Source organism: Chiloscyllium plagiosum, unplaced genomic scaffold (genome assembly GCF_037043375.1).
Source record: "Chiloscyllium plagiosum isolate Xiang-an unplaced genomic scaffold, Cpla_swu_hap1 HiC_scaffold_11, whole genome shotgun sequence".
Classification (NCBI taxonomy): Eukaryota; Metazoa; Chordata; class Chondrichthyes; order Orectolobiformes; family Hemiscylliidae; genus Chiloscyllium; species Chiloscyllium plagiosum.
In genome coordinates this window covers 71,618,728-71,639,930 of record NW_028270149.1, presented here as the reverse complement: position 1 = coordinate 71,639,930, position 21,203 = coordinate 71,618,728, and the positions used below count along the sequence as shown (strand labels likewise).

At 43.3% G+C, this 21,203-nt stretch overlaps 1 protein-coding gene and 1 pseudogene across 4 annotated transcripts in view; one reads left to right on the top strand and one right to left on the bottom strand.

Moving 5' to 3' along the window:
• The window catches only part of lrch2 (leucine-rich repeats and calponin homology (CH) domain containing 2), a 163,324-nt gene that overhangs the window by 99,220 nt on the left and 42,901 nt on the right, over positions 1–21,203 (bottom strand). For all 4 annotated transcript variants that reach the window (XM_043704469.2, XM_043704471.2, XM_043704470.2 and 1 more), the window contains exon 2: positions 6,824–6,968. In XM_043704469.2, the coding sequence (XP_043560404.2) occupies positions 6,824–6,968 (145 nt within the window). The remainder of the gene's footprint in view (positions 1–6,823; positions 6,969–21,203) is intronic.
• On the top strand, positions 18,291–18,350 carry LOC122557581 (U6atac minor spliceosomal RNA; annotated as a pseudogene).

The window sequence follows — 21,203 nt, the reverse complement described above, 5'->3', positions numbered from 1 at the left end:
GATCCAAATGGCTAGTTCTCCCTGTATTCTGAGAGATCTAACCTTGCTCACCAGTCTCCCATGGGGAACCTTGTCAAATGCCTTATTGAAATCCATATAGATCACATCTACCGATCTCTCATCAATCCTCTTTGTTACTTCTTCAAAAAACTCAATCAAGTTTGTGAGACATGATTTCCCATGCACAAAGCCATGTTGACTATCCCTAATCAGTCCTTGCCTTTCCAAATACATGTATATCCCGTCCCTCAGGATTCCCTCCAACAACTTGCCCACCACCGACGTCAGGCTCACGGGTCTATAGTTCCCTGGCTTGTCCTTATCATCCTTCTTAAACAGTGCCACCACGTTAACCAACCTCCAGTCTTCCGGCACCTCACCTGTGACTATCAATTATCCAAATATCTCAGCAAGAGACCCAGCAATCACTTGCCTAGCTTCCCACAGAGTTTGAGGATACACCTGGTCAGGTTTTGAGGATTTATCCACTTTTATGCGTTTCAAGACAGCCAGCACTTCCTCCTCTGTAATATGGACATTTTCAAGATGTCACTATTTATTTCCCTACATTCTATATCTTCCCTGTCCTTTTCCACAGTAAATACTGATGCAAAATACTTGTTTAGTATCTGCCCAATCTCCTGCAACTCCACACAAAGGCCGCCTTGTTGATCTTTATGGTGTCCTATTCTCTCCCTAGTTACCCTTTTGTCCTTAATGTATTGTAAAAACCCTTTGGATTCTCCTTAATTCTATTTGCCAAAGCTATGTCCCCTTTTTGTCCTCCTGATTTCCCTCTTAAGTATACTCCTACTGCCTTTATACTCTTCTAAGGATTCACTTGATCTATCCTGTCTCTACCTAACATATGCTTCCTTGTTTTTCTGAACCAAACCCTCAATTCTTAAGTCATCCAGCATTTCCTATACCTACTAGCCTTTCCTTTCATCCTGACAGGAATATACTTTCTCTGGACTCTCGTTATCTCATTTCTGAAGGCTTCCCATTTTCCAGCCGTCCCTTTACCTGCAAACATCTGTGTCCAATCAGCTTTTTAGGGTTCTTGCCTAATACCATCAAAATTAGCCTTCCTCCAATTTAGAGCTTCAACTTTTTGATCTGGTCTGCCCTTTTCCATTTCTATTTTAAATCTGCTAGAATTATGGTCGCTGGCCCCAAAGTGCTTCCCAACTGACAGGGAGCCCAGAACTAGAGGGCATAGGTTTAGGGTGAGGGGGGAAAGATATAAAAGAGACCTAACAGGCAACTATTTCACACAGGATGGTACGTGTATGGAATGAGCTGCCAGAGGAAGTGGTGGAGGCTCGGATAATTGCAACATTTAAGAGGCATCTGGATGGGTGTATAAATAGGAAGGGTTTGGAGGGATCTGGGCCGGGTGCGGCAGGTGGAATTAGATTGGGTTGGGATATCTGGTCATCATGGATGGGTTGGACCGAAGGGTTTGTTTCTATGCTGTATGTCTCTATGACTCAGTCATCTGTCCTGCCTTATTTCCCAAGAATAGGTCAAGTTTTGCACATTCTCTAATAGGTACATTGACATACTGAAACAGAAAATTTTCTTGTACACACTTAGATTCCTCTCCATTTAAACTCTTAACACTATGACAGTCCCAGTCGATGTTTGGAAAGTTAAAATCCCCAACCATAACCACCCTATTATTCTTACAGATAACTGAGATCACCTTACAAATTTGTTTCTCAATTTCACTCTGACTATTAGGGGGGTCTATAATACAATCCCAATAAGGTGATCTTACCTTTCTTATTTCTCCTCTCCACCCAAGTAACTTCCCTGGATGTATTTCTAGGAATATCCTCCCTAAATACAGCTGTAATGCTATCCCTTATCAAAAATGCCACTCCCCCTCCTCTCTTGCCTCCCTTTCTATCCTTCCTGTAGCATTTGTATCCTGGAACATTAAGCTGCCAGTCCTGTCCATCCCTGAGCCATGTTTCTGCAATTGCTATGATGTTGCAGTCCCATGCGCCTAACCATGCCGTGTGTTCATCTGCCTTCCCAGTTAGGCCACCTGCACTGAAATAAATGCAGTTTAATTTATCAGTCTTACCTTGTTTTCTGCTTTGTCCCTGCCTGCCCTGACTGCTAGACTCACCTTTGTTCTCAACTGTAGCAGTCTCAGATTAAAATCTTGCCTCACTATTAAAATCTTGCCCCCCCCCACCCCCCCGACTACTAGTGTAAATCCTCCCGAGCAGCTCCAGCACATCTCCCTGCAAGGCCAGTATATTAGTTCCCTTCTAATTTAGGTGCAATCTGTCCTTCTTGTACAGGTCACTTCTTACCCCAAACAGCTTCTAATGATCCAAAAATGTGAATCCTTCTTCAATTCACCAGCTCCTTAGCCATGCATTCATCTGCTCTATCCTCCTATTCCTGCCCTCACTAACTCGTAGCACTGGGAGTAATCCAGATATTACTACTCTCTAGGACCTCCTTTTTAAACTCCTGCCTAACTCTCTGTAATCTCCCTTCAGAAGCTCAACCTTTTCCCTTCCTATGTCATTGGTTCCAATGTGTACAACGACCTCCTGCTGGTCCGTCTCCCCCTTGAGAACATACTTCACCCTCTCTGAGGCATCCATTATTCTGGCACCAGAGAAGCAACACCATTCTGATTTTTTGCCTCTGGCTACAGAAATGTCCGTCTGTACCTCTGACTAGAGAGTCCCCTAACACAGTCGATCACTTGGAACCCTACGTACCTCTTATTACATTAGAGCTAGTCTTAATACCAGAAACTTGGCTGTTCGTGTTACATACCCCTGAGTGTCCATCACCACCTACATTTTCCAAAACAGCATACTTGTTTGAAACAGGGATAGCTACATAAGACTCCTGCACTACCTCTCTTACCTTTCCTGGCTTTAACACATCTATGTGACTGTACCTGAGACTCCTCCCCCTGCCCCCCCCCCCTTCCTATAAATGCCATCCATCACATCCCCCTTGCTGTTGTAAATTCCTCATTACCTCTAACTGCGTCTCCAACCAATCCATTCGATCTGACAGGATTCACAACCAACGACATGTATTGCAGAGACAATTCTCTAACCCGTAAACTCTCCATAAGCTCCCACATCTGACAATAAGAGCATATGACTCTACTAAAGGCCATTTTTGCTTCTTGCAATCTACAGACCCAGAAAATAGCACTGTCTTATTCCTCTACAAAACACTGCTCCAAGTTAAATTAATACTTATGACTTATATTTTAAGTTTAATCAAGAGATATAAATCAATAAAACATATAATCAAGAAAGAACCTACTCTACTCACTACTGCAGACTTATTTTAAAGACCTTTCTCAAACAGGACCCTCCAAGATCAGTGTGAAATTCACTGTTTTTTAATTTTTCCAGACGCATTCCGATGTCCAGCAATACATGAATTTCAAACAGCAAAGACAGTAATTGTGCAGGTCCACTGCATTGTCAGTTTCTTTCTCTCTCTCTCCTGCACTGACCTCACCATATGCTTCCTTTGTCTGTATCTCCACCTTTTAAAACTGCTGCTCCTCTAACTTTTTTTCCTCCAAAGTTCCAAAACGATGCAACAGCGTATAAAACAGTAATTGCTGCTCCTGGAATTTGAGGAAATCACCTCCAAACCTAAAAGACCTCAATAAAGGAGCAGCTGTTCCAACCAGAAATTTTTCCCATCCTCCATCTTGGATTACCCAGAATCCCTAATCAGTCACTGCTTTTCCAAATGCATGTAAATTACCTCAGAATCCCCCCTACAACTTGCCCACCACTGATATCAGGTTCAAACCTATAGTTCCCTGTTTTTCCTTACCACCTTTCTTAAATAATGGCATCACATTAACCAACCTCCAGTCTTCCAGCATCTTACCTGTGGCTATCGATGATACACAAATCTCAGCAGGGGCCCAGCAATCACTTTCCCCGCTTCCTACGTAATTCTTGGGTACACATGATCCAGTCCCAGGGATTTATCCACCTTTATGCATTTTAAGATATCCAACACCACCACCTCTGTAATATGGACACTTTTCAAGATATTGCTATTTATTCCCCCAAATTCTCAAGCTTTTATATTCTTCTTCACAGTAAACACTAATGCAAAATACTTGTTTACTATCTCACCCATCTCCTGCAGTTCCACAACAGGCAGTCTTGCTAATCTTTAAGGTGCGAGTGTGGGGTGCTGGAGAGGCATGGCGGGTCGGGCAGCGTCAGAGTAGGGGGTTGACGTTTTGGGCGAGGGCCCTTCATCAGGATTCCTGGTGGGGGGGCTTGTGCCTGAGGTGTCCATTCTCCTGCTCCTCGGATGTTTTTCCATCACCACACACTCAACTCTGATCTCCAGCATCTGCAGTCCTCACTTCCTCCTAATCAGTAAGGGGTCCTATTCTCTCCCTTGTTATCCTTTTGCCCTTAATGTATTTGTAGAAGCCCTGTGGATTCTCCTTAACCCTATTTGCCAAAGGTATCTCATGTCCCTTTTTTGTCCTCCAGATTACCCTCGAGTTATTATTAAAAGAATGAAGGACAGATAATTCAGTTTCCATATTAAGATTTTTTTCTCACCTCCCTTTTTAATTCTCGCTGTGAGTACTTGGTGCCGTATTGGTCTTGTCACTGGATTAGTAATCCAAAGGCCTAACATTGCTCCAAATCCCACCATAGCAGTTGGTGACTGAAATTTCAATTCCAATGAAATAAATTGATTGAATAGAAGTCCTGAACGGAAAGCTAGTTTTTAGTTTCATGGGACCATTCTCATTTAGTAGATCCGTGCTGTCGTCACCTGGTCAGACCTATAATGTGACTCTCGACTTTTCAGACCACTATTTATCTTCTGAAATGGTCAAGCAAACTACCCAGGTTTAGCAAAATGTTACAGAAGAGTCAAAAAGGATTAATGCTGGACAGACTACTTATTAATGCATCAGAAGCAATTGTGGAAAACTCGGCCTTGTCAACCTTGCAAAGTATTCCTTATTGACATTTGGGGATTTGCTCCAAAATTGGAAGAACTGCCTCTCAGACTACTCAAACAACAACCAGACGCAGTCTGGATAACCATAAGGCATTGTGGTCCATCACAGGTAGCAACCTCAATATATGAACGTGTGGCTCAGCATATCCCTTGCACTGCCGTTCCCATCAGCCCAGGAGATCAACCCTGCTTCAATGAAGAGTGCAGGGCAAAATACCAGGAGTAACACCAGACATTCCTAGAAATGTGTCAGTCTGGTGAAGCCAAGACATATTACAACTTGCATGTCAAACAGGCTATAGACAGCTAAGTGATTCAAACAGATCATATCAAAGCTATCTGGTTCCTGCACATTTGATCCTGAATGGAGATGGACAATGAAAGAATTCACAGGAAAAGGAAGCTGCACAGATATCATGATCAGTGATATGGTGGCCTAGCCCACCAGCGCTGTAGACAAGCCAGAAGCATTGCAGCTATCATCAGCTAGACTTGTAGAGTTTTGCTCTTGTCCTGAGGTTTCCAGAATCACAGATGTCAATCGTAAGCCAATTTAATTCTCACCATATATTATCAAGAAACAGCTGAAAGTATTGGATACTTTGAAAGCTGCGGTCCTGGCAACATAACAGCAAGTTGTGCTTCAGGATGAGTTGAGCTTCTTGTTAAGCTACTTCAGTATGGCTACAAAACTGTTGCCTACTTGGTGATGTAGAATATTGCCAGGTATATCCTGTTCATAGAAAGCAGAGTAAATCCAATGTAGACAATTAATATCTTATCAGTTTCCTCTCAGTCATCAGCAAAATGATGAAAGCTGGCATCGACTGTGCTGTCAAATGGCTCTTGCACTTCAATAATCTGCTCACATGATGCTCAGTTTGGCTTCTATCAGAACCATCCAGCTCTTGACCTCATCACAGCCTTGGTCCCAATAGGGACAAAAGAACTGAACCCTAGAGCTGAAGTGAGTGTGATTGCAGGATAGCATTTGATCAAATGTGGTAACAAACTTAATCCTCTGTCACTGAATGAACAGTCCAGAGTCCATGCTAATTTTTTTTTGGATATGGATTTGAATTTCGCCATGGCATTTTGATAAATTTGAGTTCAATAAATATTTGGAATTATTTTAAACTACTATTCCACTGATAACCATTGACAGTTTTGTAGAATCCCATCTGGTTCATTGGTGTCCTTTTGGGGAAGCAAATCTGCCATCTGGCTTGATCTGGTCAACATGTGATTCCACACTCTCAATAATGTGATTAACTCTTAAGTACCCTTTGAAATGGGCTATAAAACTACAACAAAGTATTTTTTAAAAAAGGAATGAAACTGGATGGACCACACAGCATCTGCTTTGGCAGCAGAAGCATTGATAGCAGATACAGCCGTCTTGATTCTGTGAAGTCTTCCTTACCAACATCTGGGAGCTTGTCAAAATTAGGAGCGCTGTCCTACAGACTAGTAAAACAAACACCTCATGGTCATATTCATAGAATTTCACAGACACTGATAACACAACTACCACCATCCCTGGGTTTCATGTCTCACTGGCAGGTCAGACCCACTAGAATTGACAGCGCACTGGTATATGGTTAGAAAGTAAATTCACTGGGAGTACTCAACATTGACTCCAGATTCCATGAAATCCTATGGCATCAAGTCAAACATAGATAAAGAAACCACCTGCTAGTTACCACCTTTGCATTCCCGTCAGCTAATGGATTTAATAACCTCTGTTATCTGAGGAGTTCATTCTAAGTTCTACCCTTGCATAACAACTCATGACAGGCAGTTAAGGACTTACCTAATATTTAAGAAAGTTAACATTTGCAGATTAACAACAGCTTCTGGAATGCATTTGATGCAATTGTGATACAAATGTAATGTCTCCAATGGCGCAAACAAGCAAACTTCTTGTGGAAGTTCAATTAATCTGTTCTTTGAGAGATCTGGAAAAAAAAAAGTGATGTATGTACAGTTTCAAGCTTAGAATTCAGGTCAATGATAATTACATTTACAAGCAGGCATAATTTGTAAGGCACCTTAGAAATACGAGTTACACAATATCTTGAACTGTTAATAACAATTTTATTTGGTGTTTAAACATAAGCAAAATGTGTGAGAATTCATGATCAAAAAAGGCAGTTAGAATATTCCAAGCACAGTTATTGCTAAATTATCCATTTTCTACCTCAGAACTTTAGGACAGAATAACATTGAAATCACCCTCATTTCAATGGAAATGCTAGAAACCAAATAACAAAAATCAAAACTAGCTGAACGGATCCATTGCACTAAATATACATAAACTGAGATAATTCCAAAATTAATTATGCATAAACATTGAACTATCCAAAAAAACACATTGCTTAGTGGTTAGTCACTCACATAAGGCAGAATCTAAGAGGATGTATTCAGGAATCCTTAGAGAGAAAGTAGAAAATTGCAGGGGTTCTAAAAATATGTATTGTGGATAACCTCTGGTGTTAGGGTATTGTGGAATGTGCCATTAAATACAACTGAATTCAAGCCAAAGCCTTCTTTAAAGAAGGGATTTGATGGCACATCAAAGACAGACTTCGATATTTAACTCAAATATGGTGTACTGTGTATTGTGGAGTGCAGTCCATCAAGAAGCAAAGGGAAACCTTTCTAGGATAAATTCACACAATTCATCTTTATGAAGGTACATGGTCTCTATTGCCCACTAAAGTAAACTTAGAAGTGAAGCATCCAGCAGAACTGAAACGTAAGCTACAGTTGTCTCGCTTGTGATTTCAATCATTTGAAATGCTTATAACAAGACCTGTTCAGAATAGATTCGGCCATTCAGAAATCTGTACAGTTTAGCTTTGGTGTTTAAACATGTTTGACAGTTAAAGAGAACCGACAGAATTTGAACTTGTCTGAACTGGCATTCCAAAACCCAAGATCCATTAGTGAGTTAGAAATTGAACCAAACTGATTATTAACACACTTATTACTACAACTGAAATAGAATGAATGCAGTGACCTGCCATTTAATCTCTCCTGCCTTTCACTCTCAAGAGTCATTCCAATTGCTTCTGTCTCCACTATTGCTCTCCACTTCCTCCATACTACTCCAACATTAGATATCACATGACAAAAAAATGGTGGAGAAAGAAAGTAAGACACTCAGAGCAATTACAATAAGGGACCAAACAGACACTATCAAGGGACTTGATGCGAAAGATTTATTTGCTATGCCAAAGTGGTGGTGGGATGAAGTATTCAGGAGGGGCAATAAATATGTACTTATCAGGGCATTCTTGGCTGTTCAATGTATTCAATTTGGCATATTACTGGCTTCAGCAGGTCTTGTTTGTGTCTTCCCCTCTTAGTTATGCTTTTGCTTCTCATTCGCCCATAACATGTGGGTATTGCCGGCTGGGCCAATATTTATTGCCAATGTTCAATTGTCCACAAAGTCGTGATGGTGAGCCTGCATATTGAACTATTACAGTACTTGGGTATAGGTAAACTCACACATTGCTGTTAGTAAGCGAGCTCCAGGGTGGATATTTGTCATCTTCAGGGATAAGGAGGTCATAAAGGATGGATGATGAATGTAATTAAATGTGGAAAAGAAGAAAATAGGCAATTGAAGTTTTGGCAAGTTCGAGCTTTTGAATATAAGAACACTGAGTTTTCTAGGAAGAAAATTAGAACATAGAGCACAGTACAGGCCCTTTGGCCCACGATGTTGTGCCAAGCATTTATCTTCACCTCAGAGGAACCAAACATACACACCCCTCAATTTACTACCATCCATGCGCTTGTCCAGCAGTCGCTCAAATGTCCCTGACTCTACCACCACCACTGGCAGTGCATTCCACGCACCCACCACTCTCCACGTAAAGAACATATCTTTGACATCCCCCCCCCATACACTCCTCCAATTACCTTAAAATTATGACCCCACATGAGTCATTTCTGCCCTGGGGCTATCTACTCTACCTATGCCTCTCATTACCTTGTACACTTTTATAAAGTCACCACTCTTCCTTCTCTCCAATGTGAAAAGCCCGAGATCATTCAACCTCTCTTCATAAGACATGCCCTTCAATCCAGGCAATATCCTGGTAAGTCTCCTCTGCATCCTTTCTAAAGCATCTACATCCTTGATGTAGGCGACCAAATCTGAACACAATATTCCAAGTGTGGGCTAACCAGGGTTTTATAGAGCTGCGACAAAACCTCACTGCTCTTGAACTCAATCCCCGTTAAATGAAAGCCAAAACACAATACACCTTAACAACCCTATCAACTTGGCAGGCACATTTGAGGGGTCTATGTACATGGACCCTAAGATCCCGCTGTTCCTTCACACTACCAAGAATCTTGTCTTTAACGCTGTATCCAGCATTCGAATTCAACCTTCTGAAATGAATCACTTCATATTTATTCAGGTTGAACTCAATCTGCCACTTCTCAGCCCAGCTCTGCATCCTGTCAATACCTGTTGTAGCCTGCAACAGCTCTCGATACTACCTACAACACCACTGACCGTTGTGTTATCGGCAAATTTACTAACCCACCCCTCCACTTTATCAGCCAAGTTATTTATAAAAACTACAGAGCAGAGGCCCAAGAACAGATCCCGGTGGGACACCACTAGTCACCGACCTCCAGGCAGAATACGTTTCATCCACTACCACTCGCTGTCTTCTTTCAGCCAGCCAATTCTGGATCCGGCCTGTTAAATTTCCCTGTATCCCATACTCCTAACATTCTGAATCAGCCTACTGTGGGGAACCTTATCAAATGCCTTACTGAAATCCATATACACCACAATGACTGCTCGTTCTTCTTCAACTTGTCTCGTCACATCCTCAAGAACTCAGTAAGGCTTGTGAGGCATGACCTGCCCCTCACAAAGCCATGCTATGTTTATCCAAATAGTCATAAATCCTATCTCTTAGAATCCTTTCCAGTACCTTGCTTGTCACATATGTAAGACTGACTAGTCTGCAATTCTCAGCAATTTTCCTATTCACTTTCTTGAACAAACTAACACCATTTGCCTCCCTCCCATCATCTGATACTACTCCCGTGGAGAGTGAGAATGCAAAGACTATCACCAGAGGGGCGGCAATCTCACTCCTCGCTTCCCGTAGTAACCTTGGATACATCTGGTCTGACTGATAGGGGAAGCAACAGTTAAAAGTTTTGCTGAAACAACGACGTACCATAAATTTTAAAACGTGTGTTTGTGTCTGCACAAGCTTGAAGGCTGCAACTGGGGCTTGGGCTACTTCCTCTATTCAATGATGCATTGTTAACTGCACTGCTTATCTGTTTATGACTCGTGTGAAAAGTATGGGTTGAGAGATATGAGGGTTATCAACTGTACTACTTTTATGCTATCCACAGAGGTCCGATGAGAGTCCATCAAGTGAAAGCTTGACTGTTAGTCTGGTGTCGACTCTGGACCTCTCGCCGGTAAGCTAAAATAAAGAGGTTAATGAAACTTGTGTGGAGTCCGGAACTTTTTGAGTCAACATTTTGGTGCCATGACTCAGATTCCAACAAAGGGAATGTTTCTCTGGGCTGAATTAGTGACAGAGAGTTTAAATCCAACATAATAGAGTGGTAGGGTGCCCCGAGGGATTTTACCTCAGACCACTCCTAGTGTTTGGACAGATGATCTGCCACTTGCCCAGTGAGTTTAGTTTAGTTTACATTACAGTGTGGAAACAGGCCCTTCGGCCCAACAAGTCCACACCGACCTGCCGAAGCGCAACCCACCCATACCCCTACATTTACCCCTTACCTAACACTACAGGCAATTTAGCATGACCAATTCACCTGACCTGCACATCTTTGGACTGTGGGAGGAAACCAGAGCACCCGGAGGAAACCCATGCAGACACGGGGAGAACGTGCAAACTCCACACAGTCAGTCGCCTGAGGCGGGAATTGAACCCGGGTCTCAGGCGCTGTGAGGCAGCAATGCTAACCACTGTGCCACCGTGCCGCCCACGAGGCTGGTACCTTGAAGAGATCAAATGAACCACCTGAACCAAGATTATGAAGGATTATTTTTAACGATGTTGCTCTTGGTTGCTGTGGGGTGAACATTGGTTATTCTGTATTGTTCCTGAGACAGAGTCGGGACTGGGGATCCCAGTAAGGGAAGTGGTTGCCACTACCTGATGGATTCAATTTACAGAGCTACCTCCTTTAAATATGGCTGGTTGAAATTATGATATCATAGGAAGAGGAGGGAAGACTCTGTAAATTTCTCACCTCTGCAGTATTGTTTATAGTAGAACAAGGAAGTATAATGGGACAATCCCCTGATATAACTGGAAAGGGGACTCCCCTTCAGAGTATGCGCGAAAGCATACCTGATTGGGAAAGTGATTTACAGAAATTAAGTGCTGGACTTAACAAATGAGTAGGGGACAAACATCGGACCCCTGGGTGGGACCTAGGATGTAGCCTCTTGTGAACAGGCAGTTAACCTAGTTTGGAAAAAACATTATGGGAAGAAGTGGAAATCATTGCTTAAAGAATGGAAGGATAAAGTCTATAGTAAATAGAAAAACACCTTATTGGTTAGTTGGAGGAATAATGCATGAAATAAAAGGATAAGTGTATGTACAGCGGATGGAACTCCCAAAAGCTAGGAGATGTTAAAAGCAGAGTGCAAATGGGTAGACAGAAGGCAAGAAAGGGAACAGGACAAACAGTGTAAAGACACCAAGTCTGAGAAAGATAGACAGGAAGGGTTAAAGCAGCAGCACTGTAAAAAGAGTCTAAGTTCCACTTGGGATCCCAAGCCTACGTCTGGCATACCACCCGTTTGATGAGGGAAAGGATACCGATAGAGATGAGGAATGGGATGTTATCAGAGATTGCCAGTACCTCCCGTAGACTCGCCTACGGAACAGATAAAGGCAATGAGCGGGTAGATGCTGCTGCCAAGCAGATAGCCTTACACCCCATGAAGAAGGGCTCATGCTCGAAACGTCGATTCTCTCCTACTCCTTGGATGCTGCCTGATCTGCTGCGCTTTTCCAGCAACACATTTTCAGCTTACACCCCATGATGCTGACTCCAATGGATTCCCAGCAAAACCTGGTTAAAAACAGTATATGGACAGGTATACCAAACATAGGCGAGATACAGAAATTAGTGGGATGCCTCTGCTGAGGAACACAAATTATGGACTCCAATGGAGTGCTACCTCAACCCTCAAACAAGCAATGGGTGACCTCTGCGAGACACATGCGTTCCTTCTTTGCTCCTACCAATCTTAGTTGATTATGTGCAAAATTCTACTCACTTGGACAAGAGGAGAATGGTTTATACTTTATTTACAAACCTGGTGGCACCCAGATTTCCAGAAAGCAGCTGAAAAACAAGCTAAAGCATGGTTAATTTGTAAATAGGTAAATGCTGAAAGAAGGATGCCCTGTGGTTCTGGAACCACCCCCTTGCCCGGTTGGCCTTTTGCTTGTCTACAACTTGATTTTATAGAATTACCTGGAGTACACTGTTGTAAGTATTGTTTATTAATAGAAGATGTATTTAGTAGATGGATTGAAGCAATCCCAATCACAGATAATACTGCTACAATAGTGGTAAAAATAGTGTTGAGGAAAATGATTCCCCACTATGGACTTCCAGAAACTATAAGCTCAGACAACGTACCATACTTCACAGCTAGAATAAACGTGGAGATCTGCAAAGAGCTGGCTATAAAGCAACAGTTCCACTACATTCACCATCCAAAGGTAGCTGGGATGGTGGAACGAGCAAATGGCACTCTAAAGAATAAGTGGGTCAAGTTAACATGGGAGACAGGACTAAACTGGTTAAGGTCCTGCTTTTGGTGCTATTCCATATGAGATTACCCCCTCAGGTATAACAAGTTTACGTCTTGCTGATATTGTCTCTGGGAAGCCCAACTGGACCCCATGGGGACCAGGGTTAGTCCGACCTCTCCTTCCTGAAAGACTAGATATGCACACACTGCCGGAGGAAGTGGGAGAATATCTGCATTAGTTAACCAAAACTCTCCAAACTTCACATTCACAGGTACGCCAAGCCCATTGAGAGGGTGACAATCTGTCTCAAGGAGACTACCCTACTGTAGAACCTGAAGATCTTGTCCTGATTAAGAACTGGGACTGGGAAAAGTTGAAACCAAGATGGAAAGGACCATTTCAAGTGTTGCTGACCACCCCTACGGCTGTGTAAGTGCAAGAACGACCTCGCTGTATCCATAGATAATTGTGACTTTGGTGACTTTGGGGGGGGTTTTTACTCTGAGTACAGAAGGATTTCAGACTAATACCGTTCGGTCCCTCTGTCATACATATGCCAAACAGGTAGATCAAGGAGCGTGTTGGATATGTGCTGAGATTCCCCAGCAAGGTAAGTCCATAATTCCCATGTCTGTTGTCCCCCTCAATGCCAGGTGAAATAACTTCAGTAAAAACCTTTGCGGCATCCACCAATGGAGTGTGGTCAACTGCTCACGAAATCAACACAGTACCGTGTTGTTATGAAGGGTATAGCTCAAGAAAAGCCCCCTCAGATCCCGAGGAGTTAGTGACCGCCTTAATAGTAGTCCCTTCTGAAAGATCCGGTGAATGCTACCTGCTAGTGTAGCTATAATAAGAGTGCACCCCATGATGTGGGCTACAGTTCCTGTGTAAGGAATCAAAGTATTTCGCTTCCACAGCCTCAAAACAGAACCTCTCGGGTGTGCAGGAACCAGGCCTACAGCAAGGAACATCCTCTTTGGGGTTGACAACAAAGGGGAATACCTGAATGGAAAAGGTTCTGAATGATCCTTTCTCCCCTCTTATGGAACTGTCCAGACTTCCAGGGAAATAATTAATTTACTGGCTGTCCTGGAGGAACTAAGTAACATTACAGTGGGGGCATTGACTGAAACTCAGATGCAGGTAACTGAGTTATTTGCTGAAATGGTTGCCTCTATATTGGGGAGACAGGCCGCCTACTTGCGGAACGGTTCAGAGAACACCTCTGGGACACCCGGACCAACCAACCCAACCACCCCGTGGCTCAACACTTCAACTCCCCCTCCCACTCCACCAAGAACATGCAGGTCCTTGGACTCCTCCATCGCCAGACCATAGCAATACAACGGTTGGAGGAAGAGCGCCTCATCTTCTGCCTAGGAACCCTCCAACCACAAGGGATGAACTCATTTCTCCAGTTTCCTCATTTCCCCTCCCCCACCTTGTCTCAGTCAAATCCCTCGAACTCAGCACCGCCTTCCTAACCTGCAATCTTCTTCCTGACCTCTCCGCCCCCACCCCAGACCGGCCTATCACCCTCACCTTGACCTCCTTCCACCTATCGCATTTCCAACGCCCCTCCCCCAAGTCCCTCCTCCCTACCTTTTATCTTAGCCTGCTGGGCACACTTTCCTCATTCCTGAAGAAGGGCTTATGCCCGAAACGTCGATTCTCCTGTTCCTTGGATGCTGCCTGACCTGCTGCGCTTTTCCAGCAACACATTTTCAGGTCCAATTAGAGTCCAGCAAGTGATAGCTTGACTATTACTCGAGTGTTGACTCCAGATCTCTCACCAACTAAGCTAAAATAAACAGGTTAATGAAACTTGTGTGGTCCAGAATTTCTTGAGTCAACATGGCCCCGGGGACTTATCCATCTTGATGCTTCCCAGAATTTGCAGCACATCCACTTCCTTAATATCAATCTGTTCAAGCCTATTAACCTGGTTCACGGTATTCTCACTATCAACAAGGTCCGTCTTGTGAATACTGAAGCAGAAAACTCATTTAGTGCCTCCCCTACCTCTTCAGACTCCAGGCACAACTTCCTCCATTATCCCTGATCAGCCCTACCCTCTCTCTGATCATTCTCATATTCCTCGCAAACGTAGAACACCTTTGGGTTTTCCCCAATCCTTCCCGCCAAGGTTTTGTGACTGCTCCTTTCCTGTTACTGACTTTCGCCCATTCTGACTAAGTAGACAAACCCTCCACAACAACCTCCTTTTTTTGCATCTGTTATGCACTCTCTAACAATATTACTCCCCTTCCTCTTTTACCCCCATCCCTGTTCTTTTTGAAAGATCTAAACCCTGGAACATCTAAACCACTCCTGCCCATGTGAAATTCCTGTTGCTCTTCTTCATTCATCCTCTGAATGAGGATAACCCAACAAATACATATTTATTGCCCCTCCTGAATGTTCCAAGGATTGATGGATCTAATCTTTAAACTGTTCCATTCTAAGTGGTGATATTGTTCCAATAGTATATTATGAAGCAAATTCCATAATTTTAACTCAGAGATGAAGAAATTACCACTCATGGCCATGGTAAGGGTGTGCACCTTCAAGAGAAGATTGCTGGGGATCTTCCTCCATGCTGTTATTGCTCCTGTTCTTCCTGGGGGTACAGTTTCTAGACCTGCAGGAGTTTATAGGAGAGCAAGCCTGGTACAGTTCTGCAATGTCACCTGTACTTGGTAGACTCACCAAGATCACATGAGAAGATACTGTTTTGACCAGTTAGGGTACAAATCATTTAGGACTGCTTTGTCCCGAATGGCATTGAGTTTCTAGAATTTTGTTTTGATTGCATTACCTTCCTAACTTTGTTACAATACAGGGTAAACGCTCCTGCTTAATTTAAACACAAAAAAGATTATCTCGTGCAATAATCTGTGAAAATCTGAGAGGCCAAGAACTATTCAAAGTAAAAATTAACAACTTTATTTATTAAAGTATAACACAGAATAATTAACTAAACTATTTACAACTCCTTCTTCTAACCTATCTTTTACAATCCCTTCTATAATACTAGTCCGATAAAACCCCCGATTACGATTTACTGAAAAATTCAAAATTTCAAAACCAGCCAGCTGTTGCGTCTTCTCTTTGCAGATTTGCTCTCCAGGTCAGTGTCGATGTCTTTCACTGTGAAAACCCCTTCTCTGGACAGCTACCTCTCAGATATTTCTGACCTTCAGTCGATATCTATTGGTCTGGTGACAGTTCTCTTCCCAACTATTCAACTTTCCCTAGTCTTATACCCCCAAAGCATCGGATTGTGACATTGGCTTTTAATATTGTCAATATACTAAAATTTAAATTTGAATGGAATTTGATGTTTTTGGGCGTATAACTTAAACTGACTGGCCTCATTCAAATGTGTTTTTGTCTCCAGACAACCAACTACCCTAACCGCTGGACCACGTGCTCGATTGTATCTTATTGAGAACACTTGGTGCTGTCAGGTAGTTCTGCTAGCTTTTAACTTTCTTAAAATGTACAGCACACCCACAATCTATCGCTATTTGCAAGTTGTTATGGAGGCAAGCCAGCTACCAGTTACTAAAGTCAAGTATAGATATGGTTGCTCTACTTTAACTTCAGAAACTTAAATGAGTCAGATCGCATGTAATGACAGTGCCAATAAAAGTTATAAGGAGGCTGCTGGGCATGGCTTGGCTTTCCTGTTGATGTTACAGCTGGCACTTAAGTATCACGTTACTTGTCATTAATCAGTCCAGGCCCTTCTGTAGGCTTCCACGCACTGCTATAAAACAGACAATCATTGATGAAGGAGTTAACAATCGTTGCAACATGGTCACTAGCATGAGAATGTGTCTCTGATAACCAGATTCCTCTGGAATGGTTATGACTATTAAGACAGCTACTGAAGCATTTTCTTAGCAGCAGCAGGGCTTTTCTCAATACTTCAAGTGACGCTCAAAATTATTATTTAATTACAAGTGGAGTAGGATATACGCAGGCAGTTGGTTATAAACAGGTGGCTTTCTTTTCATTTGAAAGCTGTGGAACTTAATGGATTTGGATCAGAATCAAGGCTAAGGCTTCATGTATCCAAGTTGCATCGACATGACATACAAGAGCAGCCAATCTTGCCAGTAGGAAGGGGCATATCCTAGAATGTTGCCAGCAGAACCTGGAAATAATGAACAATGCTGAAAATGTGTTGGTGGAAAAGCGCAGCAGGTCAGGCAGCATCCAAGGAACAGGAGAATCGACGTTTCGGGCATAAGCCCTTCTTCAGGAAGCCCTTACAGTAACTGACATTGTAAATCTTTTCATAGATAAGGGGATCAAAACTGTTCACAGTACCCAAAGTGTGGCTTGACTTTGAGCAAGAGCACCCCTATTTTTATATTTCAATCTCTTTCAAATTAAGGTGAACAGTCTATTTGCCTTCCCAATCATCTGCTGAATTTGGACACTGATGATAAAAGAAAAACAGTGTTTCCGAGTAAATTGCATTTTCCAAAATTCCAAAGCTCAAACTTGCCAAAACTTCAATTGGCTGTTTGAGAGATTTATGCACAAATCGCTGTGCCATAGCATTCTATTGTCTTTCCCTTTATAAATAATATTTAGGTCTTCTGTTCTTTCTGCCAAAATGAAAACCACACATTTCCCCACATCATCTATCTGCCAAGTTTCCATTCACACCTGTCCATACCCTTCTGTAGACGGCCAAATCAATATTTTCATTTCCAGACTGATAACATGCCAATCATTTCTGGATATTCCAATCATCATGTCTGATAACTCTCATGATATTAAATTCAAGGTAAAGTGTTTTGGCAGTGGAGTAGTTGAAGAATGGGAAGAGGTAAGTAATTCTTTAGAGATGGAAATAAGGTACAATCAAAAAAGCTTGTTACTGAACAAATAATCCAGAGACTGATTATAAGAATCCTAACAATTAAAAGAAAGCTGGAAACATTGTAGGTTTGGCCAACATATGCTAACCCCACAAGTTTAAGTCCAACTCTGAAATGACCTAACAAAGCAAACCTATTTTACAGAGAAACAAAGAATAAGATAAAAACACAGGCTTTGTTAGTGATGCTCACATCTGAGCGTGAAATTAAGATGTCTCAATAATAATTTGACTAAAGTTCAATGATGAATTTTACAGCTTTCAGTTTTCCAAAGACCAGTCCCATTTTTAAAAGTGAAATAGACTCAGTGATAAGGAAACAAAGTTGATGGCACTGGCCTAATCCAGTAGCTCAATCATCTCAATTGAATAATGTTGAGTAATGCATGACTGTATCAGACAGGCAAATCAACAGCAAAGGAGATGAAAGAGTCAGAATTAATTGGAAACTAATTCTAGCGATTAAGATTGCTTCGAGAGCAAGAGGAGACAGAAAAAAAGAATGCACCTTTACAATTTCATTTGCAGCTTCGGTTTATGGGCAACTACGTTTTGAGATATTGGTATAAAACTACACATTGCAAGAAAGGGGAGAAGGTTAGCACTCCACTCGATAAGGATAGAAAGAAGAGTCTAGATTAGAGTGGTGCTGGAAAAGCACAGCAGGTCAGGCAGCATCCGAGGAGCAGGAAAATCGACGTTTCGGGCAAAAGCCCTTCATCAGGAATAGAGGCAGGGTGCCTGCAGAAGTGGAGAGATAAATAAGAGGGGGTGGGGGTGGGGAGGGGGAGAAAGTAGCATAGAGTACAAAGGGTGGATGGGGGTGGAGATGGAGGTGATGAGAGGTCACAGAGGAGGGTGGAGTGGATAGGTGGAAAGGAAGATAGGCAGGTAGAACAGGTCATGGGGACAGTGCTCGCTGGAAGGTTGGAATTGGGGTAAGGTGGGGGAAGGGGAAGTGAGGAAACTGGTGAAGTCCACATTGATGCCCTGGAGTTGAAGTGTTCCGAGGAGGAAGATGAGGCGTTCTTCCTCCAGGGGCCCAGTGGTGAAGGAGCGGCGGTGGAGGCGGCCCAGGACCTGCATGTCCTAGGCACAGTGGGAGGGGGAGTTGAAATGTTGGGCTATAGGGCTGTGGGGCCGATTGGTGCGGGTGTCCCAGAGATATTCCCTAAAGCGCTCTGCTAAGAGGTATCGAGTCTCCCCAATGTTGAGGAGACCGCATCGGGAGCAACGGATACAATAAATGATATTGGTGAATGTGCAGGTAAAACTTTGATCGATGTGGAAGGCTCCTTTGGGGCCTTGGATGGAGGTGAGGAAGGTGGTGTGGGTGCAGGTTTTGCAATTCCTGCAGTGGCAGGGGAGGGTGCCAGGAAGGGTGGGTGAGTTGTTGGGGGGCGTGGACCTGACCAGGTAGTCACGGAGGGAACGGTCTTTGTGGAAGGCAGAAAGGAGTGGGGAGGAAAATACATCCCTAGTGGTGGAGTCCGATTGGAGGTGGCAGAAATGTCATTGGATGATGTGGTTTATGCGAAGGTTGGTAGGATGGAAGGTGAGCACCGGGGGGGGTTCTGTCCATGTTACGGTTGGAGGGGTGGAGTTTGAGGGTGGAGGTGCAGGATGTGGATGAGATGCGTTGGAGGGCATCTTTAACCACGTTGGAAAGGAAATTGCGGTCTCTAAAGAAAGAGGTCATCTGGTGTGTTCTGTGGTGGAACGGTCCTCCTGGGAGCAGATATGGCGGAGGAATTGGGAATACGGGGTGGCATTTTTGCAGGAGATATGGTGGGAAGAGGTGTAAACCAGGTAGCTGTGGGAGTTGGTGCATTTGTAAAAAATGTCAGTGTCAAGTCGGTCGTCATTAATGGAGATGGAGAGGTCCAGGAAGGGGAGGGAGGTGTCAGAGATGGTCCAGGTGAACTTAAGGTCAGGGTGGAATGTGTTGGTGAATGTGTTGAATTGCTCAACCTCCTCGCAGGAGCACGAGGTGGCACCAAAGCAATCATCAATGTAGCGGAGGAAGAGGTGGAGAGTGGTGCCGATGTAACTACGGAAGATGGACTGTTCTGCGTAGCCACCAATGAGACAGGCATAGCTGGAGCCCATATGGGTGCTCATGGCTACCCCTTTGGACTGGAGGAAATGGGAGGATTCGAAGGAGAAATTGTTAAGGGTGAGGACCAGTTCAGCCGAACGAATGTGTGTGTCGGTGAAAGGGTACTGTTGGGGATGTCGGGAGAGGAAGAAACGGAGGGCTTGGAGGCCCTGGTCTCCAAGAATGAATCCTAGTGACCTTACAATACACAAATGTTTAAAGCAAGTAGTTAGTGGCATCTAACAAAGCAAAGGCATAATCTTGTGGCATACTGGTAGTGTCCCTACCCCTAGATGAGGGGGGGGTTCATGTCTCACCTGCTACACGGAGGCGTATCATAACAATATCTTGATTAGAAAACAGCTTAAAGAAAAACTGAATGACATAACTGGCAGGCCTCAGCACATTTGAACACAATCACAAAATGAAAATTGCAAATTGCAGATAGGTTAGGGATGCATACTTTTGTTTGGCAGAGGATCACTTTCTCCTTTTTGAAACAGATATAGAAACAAACTCTCACAGACTTATACCCCTTTACATACATACATAAATACATATACACATACACATACACACACACACACGTTTATGGGGTGAATTTGTACTTGCAGAATTACATTTTACTTTGCTCAAACACTGCATGAATCCATGTAAGATTCTTCAAATCAATTATTTAGATTAGAATCAGTCTGACCATTGTGGCTCAATCTCACAGGGCAGCTCACACATTAAATGCGTTATCTGACGTGACATGACGTCAATTGTTAAGATTAGATTAGATTCCCGACCGAGTGGAAAGAGGGCCTTCGGCCCAACCAGTCCACTCCGACCCTCCGAAGAGCAACCCACCCAGACCCATTCCCCTACGTTCACCTAACACTATGGCCATTCTAAATTGCCCAATTCACCTAACCAGCACATCTTTGGACTATGAGAGGAAACTGGAGCACCCAGAGGAAACCCATGCAGACATGGGGAGAATGTGCAAACTCCACACAGATAGTTGCCTGAGGCGGGAATTGAACCTGGGTCTCTGGCGCTGAGAGGCAGCAGTGCTAACCACTGAGTCACTGTGCTGCCCCAAGTTCACTTGAGAGTGTAACTTTTAAGTGGGTTCAATTCCCAACTCAAGCAACTGTCTGTGTGGAGTTTGCATGTTCTCCCAGTGTCTGCGTGGGTTTCCTCCGGGTGCTCCTGTTTCCTCCCACAGTCCAAAAATGTGCAGGTTAGGTGAATTGGCCATGCTAAATTGCCCATAGTGTTAGGTGAAGGGGTAATCGTATGGGAATGGGTCTGGGTGCGTTGTTCTTCGGAGGGTCAATGTGGACTTGTTGGGCTGAAGGGTCTGTTTCTACACTAAGTAATCTAATCTAAATGTTCTGCAACT